Source organism: Aulonocara stuartgranti (genome assembly GCF_965226115.1).
Source record: "Aulonocara stuartgranti genome assembly, chromosome: 7".
NCBI classification, from domain to species: Eukaryota; Metazoa; Chordata; class Actinopteri; order Cichliformes; family Cichlidae; genus Aulonocara; species Aulonocara stuartgranti.
In genome coordinates, this window is record NC_138945.1 from 65,822,330 (window position 1) to 65,844,789 (window position 22,460).

At 41.5% G+C, this 22,460-nt stretch overlaps 1 protein-coding gene across 5 annotated transcripts in view; it reads left to right on the plus strand.

Annotated features, from left to right (window-relative positions):
* Positions 1-22,460, plus strand: part of srgap1a (SLIT-ROBO Rho GTPase activating protein 1a) — a 77,790-nt gene that overhangs the window by 44,493 nt on the left and 10,837 nt on the right. For 3 of the 5 annotated variants that reach the window (XM_082539352.1, XM_082539355.1, XM_082539351.1), the window contains exons 6-18: positions 325-453; positions 2,799-3,020; positions 3,479-3,580; positions 7,237-7,434; positions 7,921-8,005; positions 8,974-9,001; positions 9,850-9,955; positions 11,737-11,797; positions 12,413-12,490; positions 12,642-12,776; positions 16,139-16,244; positions 16,382-16,606; positions 17,468-17,547. In XM_082539352.1, the coding sequence (XP_082395478.1) occupies positions 325-453; positions 2,799-3,020; positions 3,479-3,580; positions 7,237-7,434; positions 7,921-8,005; positions 8,974-9,001; positions 9,850-9,955; positions 11,737-11,797; positions 12,413-12,490; positions 12,642-12,776; positions 16,139-16,244; positions 16,382-16,606; positions 17,468-17,547 (1,555 nt within the window). Of the gene's footprint in view, positions 1-324; positions 454-2,798; positions 3,021-3,478; positions 3,581-7,236; positions 7,435-7,920; positions 8,006-8,973; positions 9,002-9,849; positions 9,956-10,632; positions 10,667-11,736; positions 11,798-12,412; positions 12,491-12,641; positions 12,777-16,138; positions 16,245-16,381; positions 16,607-17,467; positions 17,548-22,460 lie in introns of all 5 variants that reach the window. The other 2 variants (XM_082539354.1, XM_082539353.1) reach the window with 1 other exon arrangement.

Here is a 22,460-nt window from a genome sequence, read left to right on the forward strand (position 1 = left end):
TGAAGAGGAAGTGTAAGTTAAAAACTTCTGTCCCACACTGAGGTGTCCAAGTTGAAACCAAGGCCACAGCCTGCTTTTAGTTCATTTTTTTGTTTTTTTTCCGTACTTGGTCCTTTTCATGCCAGACTGTAACTTATCTCTAACGTTGCCTAAAATGTTTTGTTTTGACAGTAATCTAGTCCCAGCACTGTGACTCGCTGTGCGTGCAGAGACATGAAAGCATAATCACTTGTCAAAAGGCAAATCTTCACTCATTAAATTCACCCCGTCTCGCTCGCTCTGTTGTTGTCTGTTTCTCATTTTTGCTTCTAATTCTCTCATCAGCGTCAAGCCAAGTACTCCGAGAACAAGCTGAAGTCGATCAAAGCGCGGAACGAGTACCTGCTGACGCTGGAAGCGACAAACTCATCCGTTTACAAATACTACATCCACGACTTGTCGGACTTAATTGATGTAAGTATGAAACCACGGGATTTTGGCAGTCGTGTTGTGAGCCAGCTTCTTCTTCTTCTTCTGCACACACTTTTTTTGCCTCAAGTGAGACTGAGGAGAATATTAATAATCAGAACACACACGTTTTAAGTGGTGGTCTTTTGTTTTTTTACTTTCCAATGCAGATTTTGGGAGATGGATACTGGTTGGTACATGTAGTAGTAATAATAATAATAATGTATTTTCCCGGAATAATTTTATATGGAAAATTTGGCAATTAAATGCCTATACACAATTAATCAAAAGCATTGTTGCACAACAATGGAAGAGTGCCTGCATTCGTTTTTGGCCTCTTGAAATTTTCTTTGACTGATACAGATTAAACTGTGGTATTTAACATATTGATTTATTGTCCAAACAATCAATGTATGCATCAGTACTTTTATTCGTCCTGATAAACAATGTCAAAAACACCCAGCAAATCAGTAGTGTTGTTGTTAAGTTGATAATAATTGTGCGCCACCACAGTAACGGTGCGGATAGGTTATTTGATGATACCAGGCTGCTATAGGACAGTTAGATTATGGAGAAGATTACCCAACCTTAATCACTACTTCACCCCTTTTTATAGACATTGACCCCCCCACCCCCACCCCCGGTTAAGATTTTCTCATATTTGTTTGAGCTTCTTATGCAAAAGACCAATTACTGCTCAGGGCTTTTTCTCTGACCTTCAGAAGAAAGACTGATGACTTTAGCAGCTGTGCTTAATATAAGAGTTCTGGACACTAGACTGTGGGATGGAAATTATAGTGCAGGACCAAATTAAAGCAGCTTTATTAACTTTGGTGATGAAAGCTATTCTTTCCTCCTACCATACTCTGTCATTATTGAAATCCTATGTTTAATATTTAGTTATACATTATGTAACAGCTATTTTTCACATGTTTCAGATTGGTTGAATAAAAAGGGGGCGTGGCCCTGAACTGGCTTCTTTTTTATATTAAAGACAATTGTTACCTAATCTGATCATGTTGTTTTTCTTTGTTTTGCTTTATGCAATACAGATATATATATATATATATATATATATATATATATATATATATATATATATATATATATATATATATATATATATATATATATATATATATATATATATGAATGACTTATTCACAGTTTCATTACCTGAGTCATTTCTTTTTCTTTTTCTTTTTTTCTTTTTTGAAAGAGAGAGATAAACTTACTGCACCACTTTCTGTCGCGTTTCTAAGGAAACCGGAGACGGCTGGGATTTTGGCAAGTGTTTGGGTTTTTATATTCCAGACAGGACTGAAGGAGAGAAGAGAGGGAGAGAGAAATGCAACCTCTATTCAGCGGCATGCTGTGCGCTGAAATTACCCCTCTCCCTGCTTTGCTCAGAAGCCTTCACATCTCACCAGGGCGTGTGTGTGTGTGTGTGTGTGTGATTGTGTGTGTGAGAGATGCTCTCTGCGTGAGCTTTGTGTGCAGGCTCACAAGCATTTGTTTATTGATGAAGAGACTTTTTATAGTGAAAAACAAAGTGTACAAGCAGGCTGGTTGTAGCATCGTGTTTGACAGTTGTTCAGGCCATTTTGTGTTTCTCTGTGTGGAGCTCTAGGTGGGTGCTGTTGTTAGCAGTGACCTTGGCAAATCAGATCCCGGAGGTACGGCTCGAGTCGTGCAACACAGAGGCAATACTTTTGGCTCAGAAAGTGATGTCATTTAGTCTCTTTTTTTTTTTAACCATAAAATGTAGCCAGCTTTGCTCATTTATATTTCTGTGTAAATTTGAGAGTTGCTCTTCACTTTTAACAAGAAGAATTTAAAACATTTTTATTGCATCCACGGTTTATAATTTACATCATCTAAATAAAAATAAGCACAGCAAAATAATTAGTAACACAAAGTCACTCTTTGTCTGGTATTACACACCAGGTCTGTGCAAATGAACTCCTTTCTCTTCTTGTCATTGGTTTGCTATTGCTACTATCGCTGAGGGTGGCTTTTTCACTGTCACCGAGTGCTCCTTTGCATCACGGTCTGGATTTACAGAAACCACTTTGAAATGCATTTGTCACACTTGGAATCAACTGCAGGTTTCTTTATCTGCTTAACATGTGAAGAAATAACCAACGCGGCTAAGTAACAATAGTCTGTGGGTGAATTATTCAGTTACTTTTTTGCCAAAGGTTGAGTGTAAAGTTGATGAATAATAATAACTGAATGATTTTGTTTAACCCTCTTAAATTAAAGCTGAAAATCTAAGCTCCATAATAATCAACCATAATTGATAAAATCAATTTACTAATCTGCCTTTTTTCTTCTTTTTTTCCATCCAGTGCTGTGATTTGGGTTATCATGCCAGTCTGAATCGTGCCCTGCGGACTTACCTGTCTGCCGAATATAACTTGGAGACGTCACGCCACGAGGGTCTTGACATCATCGAAAATGCAGTGGACAGTTTAGATCCACGAAGTGACCGACAGAGGTTCATGGAGATGTACCCTACGGCCTTCTGTCCTCCAGCAAAATTTGAGTTCCAGCCTCACATGGGAGACGAAGTATGTGGTGCAGCTGGATTTTATCTAATAAGTGGTGCAAATATACTGAATACCTTTGAGCTTAATTTTGAAAAATAAAAATATCTCAGCATTAGTCAGATATTCAGTGGCTTGAGTGCAGCTTTTTATTGCGTATGGGCTGCTGGATCAGGTTTTATGGGGTACTGAAATTAACAAATCATGTGTTATTACGTCCCCTGAAGTCATGAAGCTCAACATGTGTTAGGGATTTTACTGTTTGGCTGGCACTCTGCTGATAGCGTGTCTGTTTACTAGCTGTTTTTGCATCGGTGTCTGCATTCATTTGGGAGACGTCACTGTGGTTTGCCTTGCAATTGGAAAAAGAATTTGGATGCCTACATCCTGTTTAAATTTAGAGCTTACGTGACCTTGTTCCTCTGATAGCTTGAAATTTCAGGTACATGCTCAGTGATGCTGTGATTTGTCTATATTTCCAGGTATGTCAGATCTCAGTGCAGCCACCAGTGAATGGGGAGCTTATACTGAGGTTCCAGCAGCTGCAGTCTCGTATCGCTACTCTGAAGATTGAAAATGAAGAGGTAAAATGGGGGCAAGAAAAATGGAAATCGCAATCCAGGTGTTTGTGTTGCAGGGGGTTTAGTTGCGTCAAACATGTCTCAGTTTTGTTGTCTGCCTGAGATTTGGCAGCTTTGTTATGTGTTTATTTGTTGGATGCACGGTGCTGACAGTGAATTAAAGATGCTCAACAAAGTTAACTTCAGCCAGAAGTCATCCAAGGTGAGATGGAAAATAGTTATAGATGAGACACAAGCTTACAAACTGTGTTTTTTCTTCTTGCTCATGCCCCGAAGGTAGCCTCTGAAAGCCTCTCTGTGAAGCCTGTCGTTTTGCTCCCACCTGTGCTGCATTGACATTGTGGGTGCTTCTTTGCTTCTCAGGCTCTTTTGTTTTAATGCATCTGCAGCATGCCTGAGTAAATTTACATTTTGTTTTCTTGAAAATGGAGAAGAAAGGCTTTTTGTTGGTTCAGAGTGCAGTCACCTCCATCGGGCTGTTACTTTGTATCACATCTGACCTGCTTCTCCTTTCTGCTTCTCTCCCTCCACATCGCTGCACTTTCTTCTTTTATCCTCTTACAAAGACACAGGAGCAGGCCTCACAACTTCATCTGCACTCATCATCATTTTAGATTCCCTTTGATCAGATGGTCAAATCTTTAGTTAAACAGACGTCTAAACTATACGTCTACAGGAATGAACTATGAGTGCAGAATAACAGTATGTGCGGCTTTTTTGAATATGCAAAATACATTCATTAACTTTATTAATTGAATTTATCAAGCTTTATGACAGAATGTGTGTATGTGTATATACACATACACCCCACATCATTAGAAGAAAATATCAGTCAGTCAGTGGTGAAAATGATCCTCAGTCACAGCCTATTTACTGAGACTCAGATTGTGGTGTTTCATGGACTATAACCAGACGAGTCAGAGTCCTGTTGGCGTCACCACAGTTTGTCTGCAGTACGTATAGTGTTTAATCAACTGTGCATATACTTGTGACTGTGTGTATGGTTGAAAAGCCCCGGTTGCTTCATGCCCTTGTCCTCCTGCCTCGCTGAAGCGGATGTCCTGGTGGGTCAAAATTGGAGGGCGCCGCTGCCTCATGTTAGGATCACCAGATGGCCCCTCTTCCTGGGCATGACGTGCCAGATACATCCTTGGAAAATGAACTTTCTAAGCACTGTGGCGACCTAAAAGCTGGACTGTCAAACGTACGAGGGAGAAGGAGCGTCTGTCTTTATCTGGACAGGAAAAACTACAGGGCAGTGCTTCATAGAGAAGTGCAGCTGCTTCCTCAAACCTCTTTGGTGAAAGAAAACATTGCTGAATAATTTACTCTGCATTGGCGCTGGATAGAGTGCAACACAGGGAGAAGGACGCTGGATTTCACTTTTATTTAGGCGTAGGGCTTAGCATAATCCTGCTGGATTTCTTTCATCAAAAAACTCATTTCTCTAAGGACATAATTTCATTTCTCCTCATCAGTCAGTCAGTGTGATTTGTCTTTTTGCAGACTTAATAATCTGCCCATTTAGATCTCATTTGCCTCTGCATGACCCAGTGCTCACACAGACTAATTTTCCTCCTCTGATTTCTGCCGTCTTCTCCTGCAAATACACAAGCACACTTAATGGTTATTCTCAAGATGTTTCACACTAAACCCTGGCAATCTAATAGCATCATCTTTGCAGGGAGTGTTTGTTTTTCCTCCAGATAAATATCAAGGAAGCACATCAAAGCCTGTGTGTGTGCTCATAGCGGAAGATCAGCGAATTACCCACTTACTGTACTGCCGGGTCTGTTGAAAGCTGTGTACTGCAGTCTGACTTCTGATGACGGATGTAGGATTAACTAGGAGTGGTGTGCTTCCCTGCAGAATAAACCTTTATTCCACTTTTTTGCGACTGGAATTATTTTTTGCTTTTAACAGTGCTGAAGTTCAGTTTAGATAATGATGGCTACTTGCTTACTTTTGGAACGTCTATATCAAAGTATAGAGACACCGGATTTATGGTTTATAATTTACGGATTAACACGCATATCCACCGAGTCTCTCTAAGAGCTCTGCTGTAACTGAGCCCTGCACCGAACACTGGTAACTATCCGTCTGCTGAATATTGGATAAACTCAACAACTTTTTCACTAGGAGCATTTCTATCACACATGCATGGCTCTCGTCTTCATGATGACAGCTGGGCCTCTCGCCTCCATGGTGCCACTCTGAATGAGGCTGCCAGGAACACAGGGAGAGGAACTCAAACGCACTCAGTCTAACCAACAGCTACATGTTAGAAGTTACCTGTCATTGTGTAAATTTGCCTTTTTAGTCATTTGAAAGTTTCACTTTACTGAATCTAGCATTTCATGTTCCGTGTCTGCGTGTTTCCTTTCCTTCATGAAAGGTGGGATAACTACATCCATTCTGTGTGCACGAGCATGTGTGCACGAGCATGTGTGTCAGCAGTGTAATTCATCACAGCAACACATGAAAGCTGAAAAGTCTTCTTTGGTTTTCAGGGCGACTCTTTTTTTTCTTCTTCTTTGAAGGTGAAATGAGTCACGGGTCAGGCAGTTTAAAAGAAACAAGCCACAATCCACAGTTGTCTCAGTGTGTATAATTGTAACACGAGGAATTCGCCTTGTTCTTTCATTACCTCTGAGCTTGCGCTCACTAAATAACTGACAAATGGGGTCACTACCTTTTGAGGTGAGGTCATTCTGATCATTAAGGATAATCAAGAGGAATTCCAGCTGCATTACATTCAGGGTCCCATTGACCTGTGCGTTCCCCACCTTTTTAAAATCTCAGTAAGTGAACTGACATGGTGAGTGTCTCCATGAAATGCTGCAGTTTTGCTTAATTTTTCCAGGGAAGTGCTTGTTGGTGGGTTTTTGTGTTGTCGTTGTTGTTGTTTGGGGTTTTTTGTGGCTTTTCCACATCAGTGATTCATGTTCACACTTAACACACTTCAGTTTAGTCTCTTATGCCTCCCTGTCTGCCTCCTTTACTTTCTCTGTTTATATTTGCTCTGTTTGTATTGCCATTGGTCCATACTCTGCAAGTGCCTTGATCCCTTATATACATATTTACATTTGGGATGACTCTGAAGGCTTAAACGTGCCAAAGTGTGCACACACACATCAGTTTTTCCCCCTGGATGTGTGTGTGTGCGTCTTTAACTTTTATCTACTCTCTCATTTGAATGTCACATGTTGTGCCATCTTATGTCATAATATTATGGACACAGTTATGCCCTGCAGCTCTTGCAGCAGTGGTCGAACATCTTTCACACTAAGTGGTGGGGCATGCTTGGCCAAGTCCTGGTGTTTATAAGCTCTGAGAGAAGAACTGTTGACAGGAAGACGTGGTTATGAAAATGGATCTTAAAAGCCTACAGCTCAATCTGGCATTTCCATCTGACACTGTTCACCTCTGCACCCCGTGAGTGTGAACACAATGATAAATAAGTCACTTTGAACCGTCGGGAAATTCTTTTATTTTAGGGAACATTCACCTCGTCAGAAACCACCTGAATTTTAAAGTGTGTCTTGGGATAGAGAGTGGTTTTCAGGGAGTGAAGTGAGTTTCTGTGTATAGTGAGATGGTAACATAGTGATATAGAAGAGATGACATCAGCTTTTTCTCACCTTCTCTTCTTTTCACAGATCAAAAAGACATCAGAGGCAACCCTGACCACCATCCAGGACATGGTGACCATTGAAGACTACGATGTGTCTGAGTGCTTCCACCACAGCCGGTCCACCGAATCAGTCAAGTCCACAGTGTCGGAGACGTACCTCAGCAAGCCCAGCATCGCCAAGAGGAGAGCCAACCAGCAAGAGACGGAGCAGTTCTACTTCATGGTGAGTGCAGAGATGATGTCTGCTGCAAGTTAGCGAAAGTAATGACTTTAAAATTTATTTTTAATGTAGAAAACAGAAATAAATATCAAATCCATGCTGTCTGTAATGCAGCTTTACAACAGATTCATTCCTGTGTGATCATAAACCACAGAATCTATATAATAAATCTTAGAACATGTAGTCAAAGCTTTTATCTATATATGAATATACTTGATATTTGGGTTGTAGGTGATGTTTAACTTATGCACATCATTCCTATGAAATCTTTGATCAGCTGGCAGAGGAGTAACTGCCCCAGAATATCTCCAGCTGCCAGCTGCAATCTTGTTTCAATCCAGGGATGGACATGCTCTGATAAGGGCTTCTAAAAGGGGCGCTTAGCACGTCCTTTTGCCCTTGGCTGCTTCATCACAGACTGCCGTCTTAAGAGTGGGTGCTCCTGCCGGTGCTCAGGGCTGCTGGGTAATTACTCTAAATTCTCCACAGAAATTCCGTGAGTTTTTGGAAGGCAGCAATCTCATCTCCAAACTGCAGGCCAAGCACGACTTGCTGAAGAGGGCACTTGGTGAAGGTACATTCACGACCCTGTATTTACCCTTAGACTCTTCACTGTATTGTACTTGTGCTTAATTCATACCTTAAAATGGAAAATGTTCTACCAGCCAAAATGACTTATTAACCCCAATCAATACCCAAACATCTAGTGTAACAAATAATTGTGTACTTTACTGAATTCTATTATATTTGGCAGTCCATCTTGAGCAAATTCAGTCTATTCTGTGGCAAACTTCCTGTTGTTTGTTTGCTTTTGTCACCAGTCAAAGCTCTTAGATTGTAATCTGGTTTAAAACCAGGCAAGTCAGAGCCGAGGGGCAATAATGAACTTGTATTATCCATCTTAGTGATTGATTTGCTTGAAACCTAATGGCCTGCCATGTATAAGAACAGGCCCCCCTTGTTCTACACTGGTAGGATCTCCTAAAGGGCTCAGCTTGTATTTGTCAGTTCATTGTTCTAACAGGCAGTCCCGGTGGTCTCCTTCAAATTCGACGCTGAATGATTAATGAAGCCTTAAGTTAAGAGGAAGAAAAAACCCTCCTGTTTCTCCCACATGCTACTTAGTCATTTTGGTGTCTGCATGAAGTACGGTTTGAGTCACCCAAAAAATTTGAGCGTCTTCCTGTTATGCGAAACCATTTGGTAGTTATTTTTGCTTCATCTTCTTTTGCTTGTTTTAAACTTAGCTCTGTGTATTGTGTGCGTGTGCGTGCGCCCATAACTTTTAAAAGTGCATCTGTGTCCTCTTAGATGTTTGAACTACATTTTGATGTAACCGTCTCGGCACAGGTTATAATATTATGTGGAAAAACAGTGTGTATGGGTTTCTTTTGGATTGCTCAAAAGGCCAGTGGTTGTGAGCAGATGGCAAATGCTTTGTTAGCCATATGCACAATTCCCTGCAGGGACTGCAGTGATGAGTCTTGGCATGTCCACCCAACTAACTTCTTGTCACACCTTGTCTCTTTTCTCATATCTCAGGCCACCGAGCTGAATACATGACCACAAGGTAAAGTAGACACATCAGCACCTGTGCATATTCACTTCCCTTTCAACAGCGACTGAAACTTCAGGACAGTTTTTCTTTTCACTACTTCTGTAGTTACATAACTTAGCTAGTTATACTAGTTTTATATATTATGATATTTCTGTCAGTAAGTTCTAGGACCTCTCTTCCTTTGATGCACATGGGTGGACACCATATACAGGGAGACCAGCAGAAATCAGTGACAGCTGATGGCGTTGATGAAGTCGGACACACAACAAAATGAAAGGCTGAGATAGAGACAGGTTGCAAAGGGTTCTGCAGTAGTAGACATAGGCCGGTTAAAGCAATTTAAAGAGAGTCGCTATTGACTGACGTTGGCTGGCTGTTATCAGCAGATAATATGCTTAATTTGATGAAAGGAACCCTATTTGGTGGCTAGTAACTCAACAAGGAATAGAAGTTTAATTTGAACTTGCCTCTTCGAGGAGGAAAATTTACTCTTAAGTCCTCCAGATCTCAAGAACAGAATTATAACATACACACTAACTAAAAGGGACTGTCACCTGCAGGCTCTGTCACGAGATGGATGCTGACACATACAAAGCTCCCAGTGGGTCTGGCATTTCTCTGGCCTGTTGTATCTGGTGGAGGATTAAAAAAAAGGCTATAAAGAAAATGTTATTTCATGGGTTTCAGCTGTGTTTGAAAAAATACCCTTATTCATCCATCCAGCCATCACCTGGAGTTGAAAGGTTTTGAAGATTAGTCATCCTCCTCTTCAGTTCAGGTTTTGAAAGGACATAAATGTGCAAAGAGGGAAACCACAAAATGCATTGTTTGCCTTTTCTGATTCATTCTTTGTGTTCTAGACATCCCAATGGGCCGTACAGAACCCTCACTGGCACCCGGCGGGCTAGACCCCGCTCTGTTTTTAATGTTAGGTTATTTAATGGCAATTTGGAGTCATTTATTAAGGTACTGATTGCCAGTCTCCCGCTTGACTGTTCACCTTCTCCTATCCGTTTTCTATTTCCCTCTGGCTTTCTGGTCATTTTGGTGGGTTCCCCCGTAAGCGTCTTAGCTTTGATCATCATTTATCAACAACAAAACATGAACATTTGTGCTAAGATGGATTCTGGAAACCTTCCTCATGAGTCAGCGAGCTCTGGCGGTCTGTTTCTCAGATGTGTGGGGTGGTGGCATTGATAGATTTGGAGGGCAGCAGGAGGAAGGGAACAGCAGTTGGAAGGATAAATGTTTGTCTCCATCAGCTCCCCTGACTCACTGCTGACCTGGCATCACTGAGCTGCTCTGGCGGGAGATATTCTCTCCTCCGCTTCCAGAGTAAGAGCAGAGGCCAGTGAAAACAGCAGGATAGATGGCAGTCGGGGAGCGGATGCCAAACTGATAAGGTGTGCTGCCCCCCTCCTCCGGTCTCTTCACTGCCTCTCGCCGGTGGCCGTGTCGAGTCCTGCCTGATCCTGTCCAGTTCCTGCTGTTTTGTTATGGGTTTGATGCCAGCACAGAGTGGAATGTGACGCTCTCTTAGTAAAAGCTTTGGTGGGAAGCTGCTGAGGTGCTAATCTGGATCTTGCTTTTTTCCCCTTTTTCCATCTCTGATCATCTCCGACTCTTGCAACATTTCTCTTTAGCCGTGGACGACGGAACTCACACACTCGACATCAGGTAGAAACTCTGAGGCATGTTGGGGGGCTCGTGCTGCGAACCTTTTCTCATTTCCTGTATCTATTCTGTACTAACAAGTTATTTACCTGCCACTTAGACAGACTGAGTTGAAGGTTACAGCTGTAGTTTCAGTTGTCTGTGCAAATTTCTATTCCTTATAGATCAAAATCAGTCTCTCATATCCAAAGAGATCGCATTACATAATCTAGCAGCACCCCGGCTTCTGCCTCAACCCTCACTGCTGCACTCCAGCCATAGCTAGTCGATTTTAGTATGGCTGTTGCGTTTGGGCTCATTGTATACCCCTGAGGGCTGTAAACAGATCCACTGTATCATTAAAAGCATGTACCGAGTCCCCGTCCAGCAGTGATTTACAAGAGGAGCCAGCACACAGGCAGAAGGAGAGTTGAGTGCACATCCAAGTGCTCTTATCTGGCCATTTTAGGCCCGAACTTCATATGGAGTCTGTGCCCTTTTGGATAAGCTCTTGTTAATTTAAGCACAGCTCTGGATTGTTTGCATAAAAAAAGACATAAGGCATGTTTAAGCACATTTCAATAGGCCTCCGGTGTTGCTATTCCAGTTGGTTAGTGATTTTTGTATACTTAGTGATAATCCACGACATCCATGAAACTGAGCAAAGGAATAGCTGTGAGGTCAAGTCAGTCTGTCTTAATAAGATCACACTTTGTATTTAAACTTACCAGCTTCACTTTCACTGGGTGTGCATGATTATATTCTTTTAACGGCTCCTATTGGGCCGCAATCAATACATTGAACCAGTCAGCAGTCTGCATGCACCAGATATGCATTAAGAAAACACAAAAGTGAGACACGTGTTTTAATTGATCAGATTTTGGAAAAATTACCTCCTCAAAATGTGATATAATCCTGATTATTACATATTTTTTGCACAATTTTGATTTTATGTGTTAATGAAGAAAAACAAGGACATTATACACCAGTGATTTTTTTTTTTTGGTAACAAATCACTGAAAGAAATGTAGTATCGGTTAGGCTCTTAAACATGTAACAAAATGACGAATTACTCATCTGACTTTTCTTCAAAGGACTCTGGACAAGCTATTCCTCGTGTGGTTGAGAGTTGTATTCGCTACATAAATTTGTATGGTGAGTAGCATACTGTCAGCCCTTACAGTGTTACAGTAGTTGCTGTATTTATACCTTCTTTGAGGTCTTCTTATAACCCAACCAACTTTATCTAGTGTGGGACAAAGTAACACTTTCACAGATGCAGATGTTGGAGTTTCAGTTTATTCCATGGAAATGTGCAAATTCCGCCCTATTTATCTTTATGCGGTCTCTTCTACTGAAATTCCCATACATACATTCTCCCATACAGTGAGAAACCTCTCACTTGTATGACTGTTGAGTTTAAATATCACTGACTAAAGCAGATTTATAATTCTAAGCATTGAAAGGTGTGACTGTAGAGAACATCCTCTGCATCTTGTCTGGCAACCAACTGATGACACTCAGAGATAAATCTAAAAAAATATTGCAGGCTAGTTACAGTAACTTAATCTTGCTTAGTAAAGGGCATGTTTTTTGATTACTAGTAATGATATGAATAATGAGTAATTTTGATCTTCCTTAGGATGTGTCATTTTGGGCAATTTGTTTTCTCATCTGTATGACCACAGGTGGATTAAAGCTCATGAGTTGGTCTTCTGCTTTTCTTTGCTTCCTCATCCTCTTTCTTTGTTTTGTTTTTTCCCTGTACAGGCCTCCAGCACCAAGGAATATTTCGTGTACCTGGATCCCAGCTGGAAGTCAACGACATCAAGAACTCATTTGAGAGAGGTACCGGGGTTCTGTTTTCACTATAAAAGATGCTTGTCAACAGCTTGATCTCTACTATATTTGTTTCCAATTTTATTTTTAATTAGGTATATGTCTAAAATGATGCAATAAAATAAATCCAACTTGACCTGCTCGCTTCTCTTTGTTTTAGGAAATGACCCTCTGGCAGACGATGAGAATAATCATGACATCAATTCGGTGGCTGGCGTTCTCAAACTGTACTTCCGAGGTCTGGAGAACCCTCTTTTCCCCAAAGAGAGGTTCAATGAGCTGCTGTCCTGCATCAGTAAGAACATATTTTTGTGTATTATCAGTCAGTCGCTTTTTATGAGTGATTGATTGTTTGTTTTCTGTAACAAGTTTTATTTATTTACATACTTATTTTAAATACTTTGCGTTACAGTGAAGAGCATATTTGTCTAATTTAGATGGATTTAGATCCTGGTGATTTTATTGTCTTAAAGACCTAAAATAATTAGCTCTCATATCATCTTATATTATACACTGTAGCCTTGTGGGGGGGGGTTATACATACAGTGGGGCAAAAAAGTATTTAGTCAGCCACTGATTGTGCAAGTTCCCCCACTTAAAATGATGACAGAGGTCAGTACTTTGCACCAGAGGTACACTTCAACTGTGAGAGACAGAATGTGGAAAAAACATCCATGAATCCACATGGTAGGATTTGTAAAGAATTTATTCGTACATTAGGGTGGAAAATAAGTATTTGGTCACCTCAAACAAGGAAAATCTCTGGCTCTCACAGACCTGTAACGTCTTCTGTAAGAAGCTTTTCTGTCCCCCACTCGTTACCTGTATGAATGGCACCTGTTTGAACTCATCATCTGTATAAAAGACACCTGTCCACAGCCTCAAACAGTCAGACTCCAAACTCCGCCATGGCCAAGACCAAAGAGCTTTCGAAGGACACCAGGAAAAGTATTGTAGACCTGCACCAGACTGGGAAGAGTGAATCTACAATAGGCAAGCAGCTTGGTGTGAAAAAATCAACTGTGGGAGCAATCATCAGAAAATGGAAGACATACAAGACCACTGATAATCTCCCTCGATCTGGGGCTCCACGCAAGATCTCATCCCGTGGGGTCAAAATGATCATGAGAACGGTGAGCAAAGATCCCAGAACCACACGGGGGGACCTGGTGAATGACCTGCAGAGAGCTGGGACCAAAGTAACAAAGGTCACCATCAGTAACACACTACAACGGCAGGGAATCAAATCCCACAGTGCCAGACGTGTTCCGCTGCTGAAGCCAGTGCATGTCCAGGCCCGTCTGAAGTTTGCCAGAGAGCACATGGATGATACAGCAGAGGATTGGGAGAATGTCATGTGGTCAGATGGAACCAAAGTAGAACTTTTTGGTATAAACTCAACTCGTTGTGTTTGGAGGAAGAAGAATACTGAGTTGCATCCCAAGAACACCATACCTACTGTGAAGCATGGGGGTGGAAACATCATGCTATGGGGCTGTTTTTCTGCCAAGGGGACAGGACGACTGATCCGTGTTAAGGACAGAATGAATGGGGCCATGTATCGTGAGATTTTGAGCCAAAACCTCCTTCCATCAGTGAGAACTTTGAAGATGAAACGAGGCTGGGTCTTCCAACATGACAATGATCCAAAACACACCGCCCGGGCAACAAAGGAGTGGCTCCGTAAGAAGCATTTGAAAGTCCTGGAGTGGCCTAGCCAGTCTCCAGACCTCAACCCCATAGAAAATCTGTGGCGGGAGTTGAAAGTCCGTGTTGCTCGGTGACAGCCCCAAAACATCACTGCTCTCGAGAAGATCTGCATGGAGGAATGGGCCAAAATACCAGCTACTGTGTGTGCAAACCTGGTAAAGACCTATAGTAAACGTTTGACCTCTGTTATTGCCAACAAAGGTTATGTTACAAAGTATTGAGTTGTATTTTTGTTATTGACCAAATACTTATTTTCCACCCTGATTTACAAATAAATTCTTTACAAATCCTACCATGTGGATTCATGGATTTTTTTTTCACATTCTGTCTCTCACAGTTGAAGTGTACCTCTGGTGCAAATTACTGACCTCTGTCATCATTTTAAGTGGGGGAACTTGCACAATCGGTGGCTGACTAAATACTTTTTTGCCCCACTGTATCCGATAATGAAAGTTTGAACATTTTGGGATATTCCTTGTAGTCTTGCTTGAACTCTTTGTCATTCTGAAGTCTGAACTCGGACTTGCGTTTTGTGGGTCCTGCTCTGCTGTGTTGAGCTCTGAGCAGGAGCCGATCTGTTGTGAGCGGCACAAAGCTGACCATAGAGTTTTGGTGGAGTGTTGAATGTTCGCAGCCCTGGGCTGAATCTGCAGTGGAGTCCTCACAAGAATGGTCACATTGTGAATTTGTCTGAATCGTTCCACAGTTCAGTCAGCTCTTTGAATGACACTGCATTACATCACATCAGCTCTGTTAAAGAACAATTGAATATGCACAAAGTCACATGGACATAGTGTGCGTCCCGATGCCTCGTGCGACTCTGCGGGAGTGATTGTGTGCCCCGTGTATTTGTGTGTGTTCTTTGTGTACTCGCAAGTGTGTGAAGTGTGTCCTCTTGAGTTTCTTGGGTCTACCGTCGTTTACACATTTGTGCTGGATGAGTGATGGGGATTCCCTGTTTACATTTCCCAGCTCTGCATGCCAGTGATTGCAGTGTGGGCTGAGCGCCCAGCAGGCTCCATATATAAACCTTATTCCCATATGGAGCAGCTCAGACCAGCTACGAGATCGTTTAACCGCTCTCAGTTGACTGTTTCATTTTCACCGCAGCCGTGCACTGCGGCTTGTGATATCTTTCATTTTGGAATTTGCGGTAAGAATGCTTCGCGAGGATGTGCTGCACACACGTGATGTAGAAGTCTGCGTTCGAATAGATCTTTAAATAGCAGCTTCTGAAGTGCTTGAGAGCCTCACAGAATCCAAGTTAGGTATTCATGAAAAATGAAATACATCACAAGTATCCCAGAAGCCCAAATCCCAGATGGCACACAGTGACTGGAGGGTGACATGGCTATTTTTAGCAGCCCAGCCAGCACAGCCCCAGCTTAGCTGCTTAAAACAGCCTGTTTCAGGTGCCACACTGAGACAAACATAATAGTAACGAAGGACAGAAAGGTCGACATTCTCCGGCTGCATCTTACTAAAGCACAATATTTTTTCTCTGTGAAAATGATAATAAAGCTGCTCTTTTTTTCGTGATATTTCTGAAAAGGTAAACAAAATGTGCGCGTGACAGAGCGCCTATTTTCACTTCTTCTTCCTTTATGAGAGAATCGGGTGATAAACCAAAGTTGTGGTGAGGGTAATTACCAGAGTCAACATATCGCCTGTGTCCACGAGGACTTTATACAATTAAACGTCTGTGCCCGTTTAAATATTTAATGTTTCTACTAAGTATTTGGCCGAATTTATGTCTTTAGACTTGAGAGTATGTGGATAACGTCGATAGATTACACAAGTGTAAGCCCCAGACGTCTACTCCATGGACTGAACCAGAGAAAAACTTGTTATATATGCTTTTATTTTTTTGGTTTATAAATTTTTTATTGCTAACAACATACTCTTTTTGACCCCCCCCCCGCCCCCCTATTTTTTTTTTTTAAAAAGGAATAGAAAACCTGTATGAGAGAGCGCTGTACATCCGTAAGATCCTCCTGACCATTCCCAGATCGGTCCTCATTGTGATGCGCTACCTCTTTGCCTTCCTCGACCAGTGAGTTTAACAAAAATAACATCCTAAACATCATGATTGCCCTTGCTCAATGATTTGTCTGAAATACTTTATACTAAAATATTCCAACCTTTTACTCCTTTATATTTTGTTTCTTCACCCTCCGTCCCTCCCTTCAGTCTGTCCCAGTACAGTGATGAGAACATGATGGACCCATACAACCTGGCCATATGTTTTGGCCCAACACTCATGCCCACACCAGACAGCCAGGACCAGGTCTCGTGCCAGGCCCACGTCAACGAGATCATCAAGACGATCATCATCCACCACGAGACCATCTTTCCTGATGTCAAAGAACTGGATGGGCCCATCTATGAGAAGTGCATGGCGGGCGGGGACTACTGGTAAGAAATAAGAACGTATGCCGACAGTGCTATACCTAAATCGGGTGAAGTGCCGCATTTACTGGACCCAAACATCCAGAGATGTTCACACTGGGGAGTGGATGTGAGCTATGACACATACCAGTTCAACATGTGCAGCTGAAGAACATGACGAGGTAGCTCATGTTTCAGGACTGTATTTAGATGAGACAGGCTGAAACGATCGTTTTAATTTCTACGATCATGACAGAAGAAAAAAGAGGTCACCTGGCAGGAAGGGGCTGATTAGTTGAAATGCAGAGCAAACTGCAGTCAAGCAAGACAAAAACCAGCCTCACATCTGTATATAAGGTTATCGCTTGTTTCTTCCCGACTTTATCTACCTCTGTTTCTCCTCGTCTGTGCTGCCCCCACATCACCGCAGCCTGACAGCGATTTATCTCTGGCCAGAGTAAATCACCTGTCTCAGCGTGCCTGTGTCTCCCCGAGTGAGACATAACCCCTGGGATTTTCTTTTCCATTCGTTGCCTCCTCCTCTCCCTAAAGAGGAGGTTGCTACTGACATGTTAGCTTGGACGCAGACGTTCATTTCCTGGCCGGGGTAATCTGCGGTCATGTGTGGCGTTCCTGTCAGCTCTCACTCTTCATTTCCAGATGATCATTTAGAAAGACTTCCTAACCACACAATGGGAAACTCTTGATAATGGCTGCTGGTTGAACATCCTCCATGTCTTATTAATTGTAAAAAACCTTCCTGCTTTTCATCTTGTCTTGAATGGCTTTTTATCATTAAAATTTTTTGTGTGTGTTGTTGAAATGTACCTTAGTCCTTGAACCCTGTTGTGGCTGTGACCCTGGTAATTTGGATGTTGTCCCCAACAGTGAGAGCCCCTATAGCGAGCATGGAGCCCTGGAGGAGGTAGACAATGAGGGAGGAACAGAGACGCACACCAGTGAGGATGGTGAGTAACTGCACAGCAGTAAATAGTCATACAAATGTTTAAACTTGCTCTTACATACCTTTGTGTCCTTCTAGAGTCCAATCAAATTGTGTTTTTAGGAGTTGCAATCACTAAATATAGAACTAAAACTAATTATTGTAACCATTGTTCATTTAGCATATGCACGGTTAAATTTAACCCCCCCCAGTCTTTGGTGTGTGGGGGGTTAAACTTGTGTCTCTGCAGCTCCGGGTGGCTAATCCTGCCTTTCAGCCCGATAAATGCATTAACCTTGAAGAGCCAGGGAACCGGGCTCAGAATGACAGACAGCCATTCATATTCTAATGGTTCTGCTTTCCTTGGGGCTTTGGACGGCACCCCCTCATTTTACAAATTCCTTGGTGGTCTGCACCTTTTGGGCCTCCTGGGAATGGAAACTTGTTTCTTAAAGGTCCCAACCTTGGATTACATTTTTAACTCCCTTTGTGAAAAATCAGCGCACAAGTAATTTATGGCAGATTTATGAAGCATGTTTCAAAAGTGTCACATTTTATCTGTGGTTCAAAAATAATAAAGTCTACATTTAACTACATTTCCATATGTCCCAGAGAAATATATATAGAAATGAAGAAACGAAGAAAAAACACCGGGCTGTTGTTGACACTGGAGGATATTAAGTACTTCAGCCAGACGCTGTTGTGTGATCAGACATGTGGTCCTTTGTTTCCATGAAATGGATACCAGTTCATCATGTCCAAATCAAATATTTAGTGAGTTAGTTGAGACCAAAAGATTAGACGTGGTATGACTTTGCTGTTTAACTTACAGTAAAAAGCAGAAAAGGACAATAAAACTTTCAGCTCATTAAAAAGTGAGAGATAACTTTGACAGAAAACTGACCAGATGTAGACAGAACGGTGCAAGAAATACTTGAACTACTGTTGAACCTAATTTTATTGTCTTACCTTAGTAACACACTTTCCTAAACCTTTTCTGTTGAAAGCAGTCACCCAAATCCTTCCACGTTATCACCAAGCTACATGTTGACATCAGCCTCCACAGAGAGACTTTGAAAACCACAGTTGATCTCTTCTCCTGACATTAGCTTTTAATCACGGTTTCCAAATAAAGACCCTCATCTTACTGTTAAGTATAACCAAAGGAAATATCTGATTAGACGAGGAAACTTATTCCTACTGTAAAACACAGATGGCAGCTATCAACTTTGAGTAATTACGAGAAGATTGTGTTTTCCAGAAAGCCCTTGCTGCCATGGTTTTGTTCCAAAAGCTTCTCTAAGCAGACTGGGAGGATGTCCTCACTGACTGAGTTCCTCCCTGTAGAGTCTTGAACTGTGGTCAAGTTATTGTCATCAGTTATTTTTAAATCCCTGTGACCTCAGTTGGATTTCAGACACAAAAACAGGGCTTGTTTCCTGTTTAGTTACTCTCGCTTGTTTTCTCCAGACTTACATAGTTATCATTTTTCTCTCCTTTCTTATCAAGGCTTCAAACGTGTTAACTTGTGTTGGCCTTTAAAGGAAGTGAATGTCACCTCGTGTGCAAACACCGGTGGAGAAATATCCTTGACTCGTTGGAGCAGATGCGTTTCAAGCTGATTACATACAGAGTCTTAATGCAATATGCTGTCCTGATAACATTTGTGAAAAAAATGAAGTGTGTGGATAACTGACGATCAAGATCTTTTGTCATATTGTAGTTGTGACCATTCAGAAAATATAGCCACAGTTTATGTATTTTGTGTATTTTTCAGAGGCAAACAGTCTTCTGAAAGACATAATGTCAGTCTTCACCAGGATTCCCCAGATGGGTATTTCATGAAAAGCTCCCCAAGATGTAAGAACAGTTAGGTTCACCGACTCCTATGCTTACCTTTATTTTGAAATATACGATAGCAGCTTCTTGGTTTGGTCCAAAAGAGGGTGCGGTTGTCCACCTGTTCACCACTTTGGCCCTCACTGAAGTATCTCTTTTGCTTTGAGGTTTTGCACAGAGGTTGAATCCTATATTAGTCATCCCATTTCTTTCATGTCAACAAAAGGTCCAGATTTTTACTTATCCTGTTAAATTTGATGCACACATTCTTATTCCTTTTAATAAGACACTGGGTAGTCACTTTTATTTTAGCAGCATTGTGAGTTTTTATGCTCCCGATACATTTTGTTCATGATTAAAAAGCAGGCAGTACTGTGCAAAAGTCATGAGACACTCTTCATTTCATTCACGTTTTCCTGGAAAAATGACAAATAAATGCAACAGTTTATCGAAACGTCTACAAACATGAATGGAAATATTGTATAAAATGAGTTATAACGAGCTTGAAGCTCAGTGTTTGGTATGAGGACTTTTATTCTTCAACAGAGCCTAAACTATTTTAGGCAAGCTTTCTTTTTTATTTAGTAGTCTTCAGGAATACTGCCTCTGATCCCACATTGCTTCATTATAGTTGAGACCTGGCCTCAGCTGAGGCCTTCAATGCCCGATGTTTCACTGTGTTTTTCTATCCAGGTATGCTTTTACTACATTGGCAGTGTGTTTGGTATCATTGCCATGCTGAGAAATGAAGTTTCTGCCAATTGAAAGCTTTCCACACAGTATTACACAGTGGAGCAAAATCGAATGGTTCTTTTCTGCGTTCATAATACCATGATTCCAGCCTCAAACCATGACAGAGCCATTTTTGTGATGGCTGGCTCACTGTTGTACCTCATTCCTGACCTCCTCTGGACATACTCGCTAGGGCTGTTCGATATAACGATATATATCGGATGACGATATAAAAACATCTATCGTTTCATTTTACGCTATCGTTTGTTTCGTGGTGTCGCAAAATAAACTCTTTACGGCAATATTTTTCATGGTTTTGATGGTCACTGTAGTGGCTATATTCATTTCTTAAAGTTCTCTCTTTCGCTTATATTTAATATAACCACACTACAGACAGACAAGGGCTTGTTTTTATGCGTTGTCGTTAGCAACAACGACTGTAAAACCATCGCGTGTCTGCTTGTTTATTTTCCACATAAACCTTTCACAATAAAGCTCAAGATCCTGTTGAGACTTTTCAAAATAAACTGAATCACGTGAAAGAGCAGATTATTTACGGATGAGAATTAAAAAAGAGCCGTCAAGTGTTAGAAAATAAACCTTAGACTCAAACGTTAGAACAGGCTTTTCCCCGCAGCACGCCGTGTAATAAATACTCACAAAGAAAACGGCGGATGTTACAACTTATGTCTAAAAATGTATCGTTTCATACATCGGTTAAAACACTCGACTCCAGCTGGAAACACTTCACGCAAGTCGAGCTGCCCGAGATTCACAGAATTTACAGAAAATGTTACATTTTTGTGATTTATATCGTTATCGGACGATAGATGTCTTAATTTTGGTCATATCGCACAGCCCTAATACAATCATTGGAACCAAACATCAAGGCTAGTTCTTGTCTAATTTGGCCTACCTCACCCTTTTCTCTCAGTTTTCCCTCCTTAAGATCGGCTTCTTTACAGCCATCCTTCCACTAACATCTTTTCTGATGAATTTTCAGAGAACAGTAGGAGGATTAACTGAAGGTCCAGTTCAGTTTCTTTAGGATGTGACTTTCAGATACTGTTCATCTACTGTAGCTGGTTTATTTGTAGGCCTGCCACTTCTGGTTTTAATCCACCAGTTTCCACCATGCTGAGATAATGCCAAGTTTCAGCTAACGGCTTCTTGGAACTCGCCTTGTTGATGCAAAAATAGTATTCTGGGCCAGGGAGCGAATTGTGTTTTACTAGTAACTAGTAAAATTGGTTCTTTCCCAAGTTATCTGTTATGTGTAGACACAACACTGGTTCATCCCTGGAGAAACACTCAAGACCACTTTAAAAAGTGACAATAATGTGTTGCTCTCTGGAAGCAAAATATAAAGAAACAAGAGTTGAAGCCTTTTGTGCTGTATGTGTAAAAATAATCACATTTCCTTTGATCTCTGCAACAGTTTGTGCTTTTTATTAACCTGCTAAGCAAAGACAGCTTTGAAATCAATCTTAAATTAAAGTTTTTCCCCTATAGGACACAGTTATTTGAAGCAGCAATAATGTTAACATATGGGAGGCACAAACTGGGCGTTGTGACATTTGACACTGTCCGACACGCGTGACATTTGAGATGATGGTTGTCACGCGAGGAGCTTAACTGGTTTTAGAGTGGCAACATTAATGTTGTGTCTGCTGGTAAATTTCCCACAAGGTCAGAAATGAACTAAATGACTCATTGATTATGGCAGTTACAGGAATATACCAGGATGCCCTCGATGTCACGTGAACCTGCTCGCTGTATTGTAGATGTTAAAGGGGAATGTATTGTTATACTTTGCAGAGCGTAGTCAGTTTTCCTATTAGGAGCCATGTTTCTTTTCTTTTTTTCCCATGTTTGCCGCAGTGTCTGCTGTTTGTTTTGTAACAGCAAGAGCGTGCGATTATTAACATCATGATGATGTGCAGTGGGGGAAAAGAAGCCTCCTTTAGTGCCATTGATCCTAAAAACATATCAAACCAGGCTTCTGCTGCCCCATTTCTCTGTGGGAACACTGGTGTAAGCAACATCCACACCAACCGCGCTCCACTGGCGTGTGCAAGACATCTGACAGTTTCTATCTCTTGGACCACATGCCTCCAACTCTCATGGTTCAGCATTTCTTTAGCTCCAGTCTCAGTGTGGGAGGGTGCGTACATGTACGTGTGCAACCGAGTTCAGTTGGTTCTGAAAGATTTTCAGTTATAATTGCACGACATGACAAAGGGAATCCTGCCTGCTGCTTCCAGCTTCAGTCACGTCCCTGCAGCGCTCACACGCGTGTGCCTTGGGTACACATTGACAGATCGCAGGATCAGCTTATTGACGTGACTGAAAGGGATGAAGAAAGTA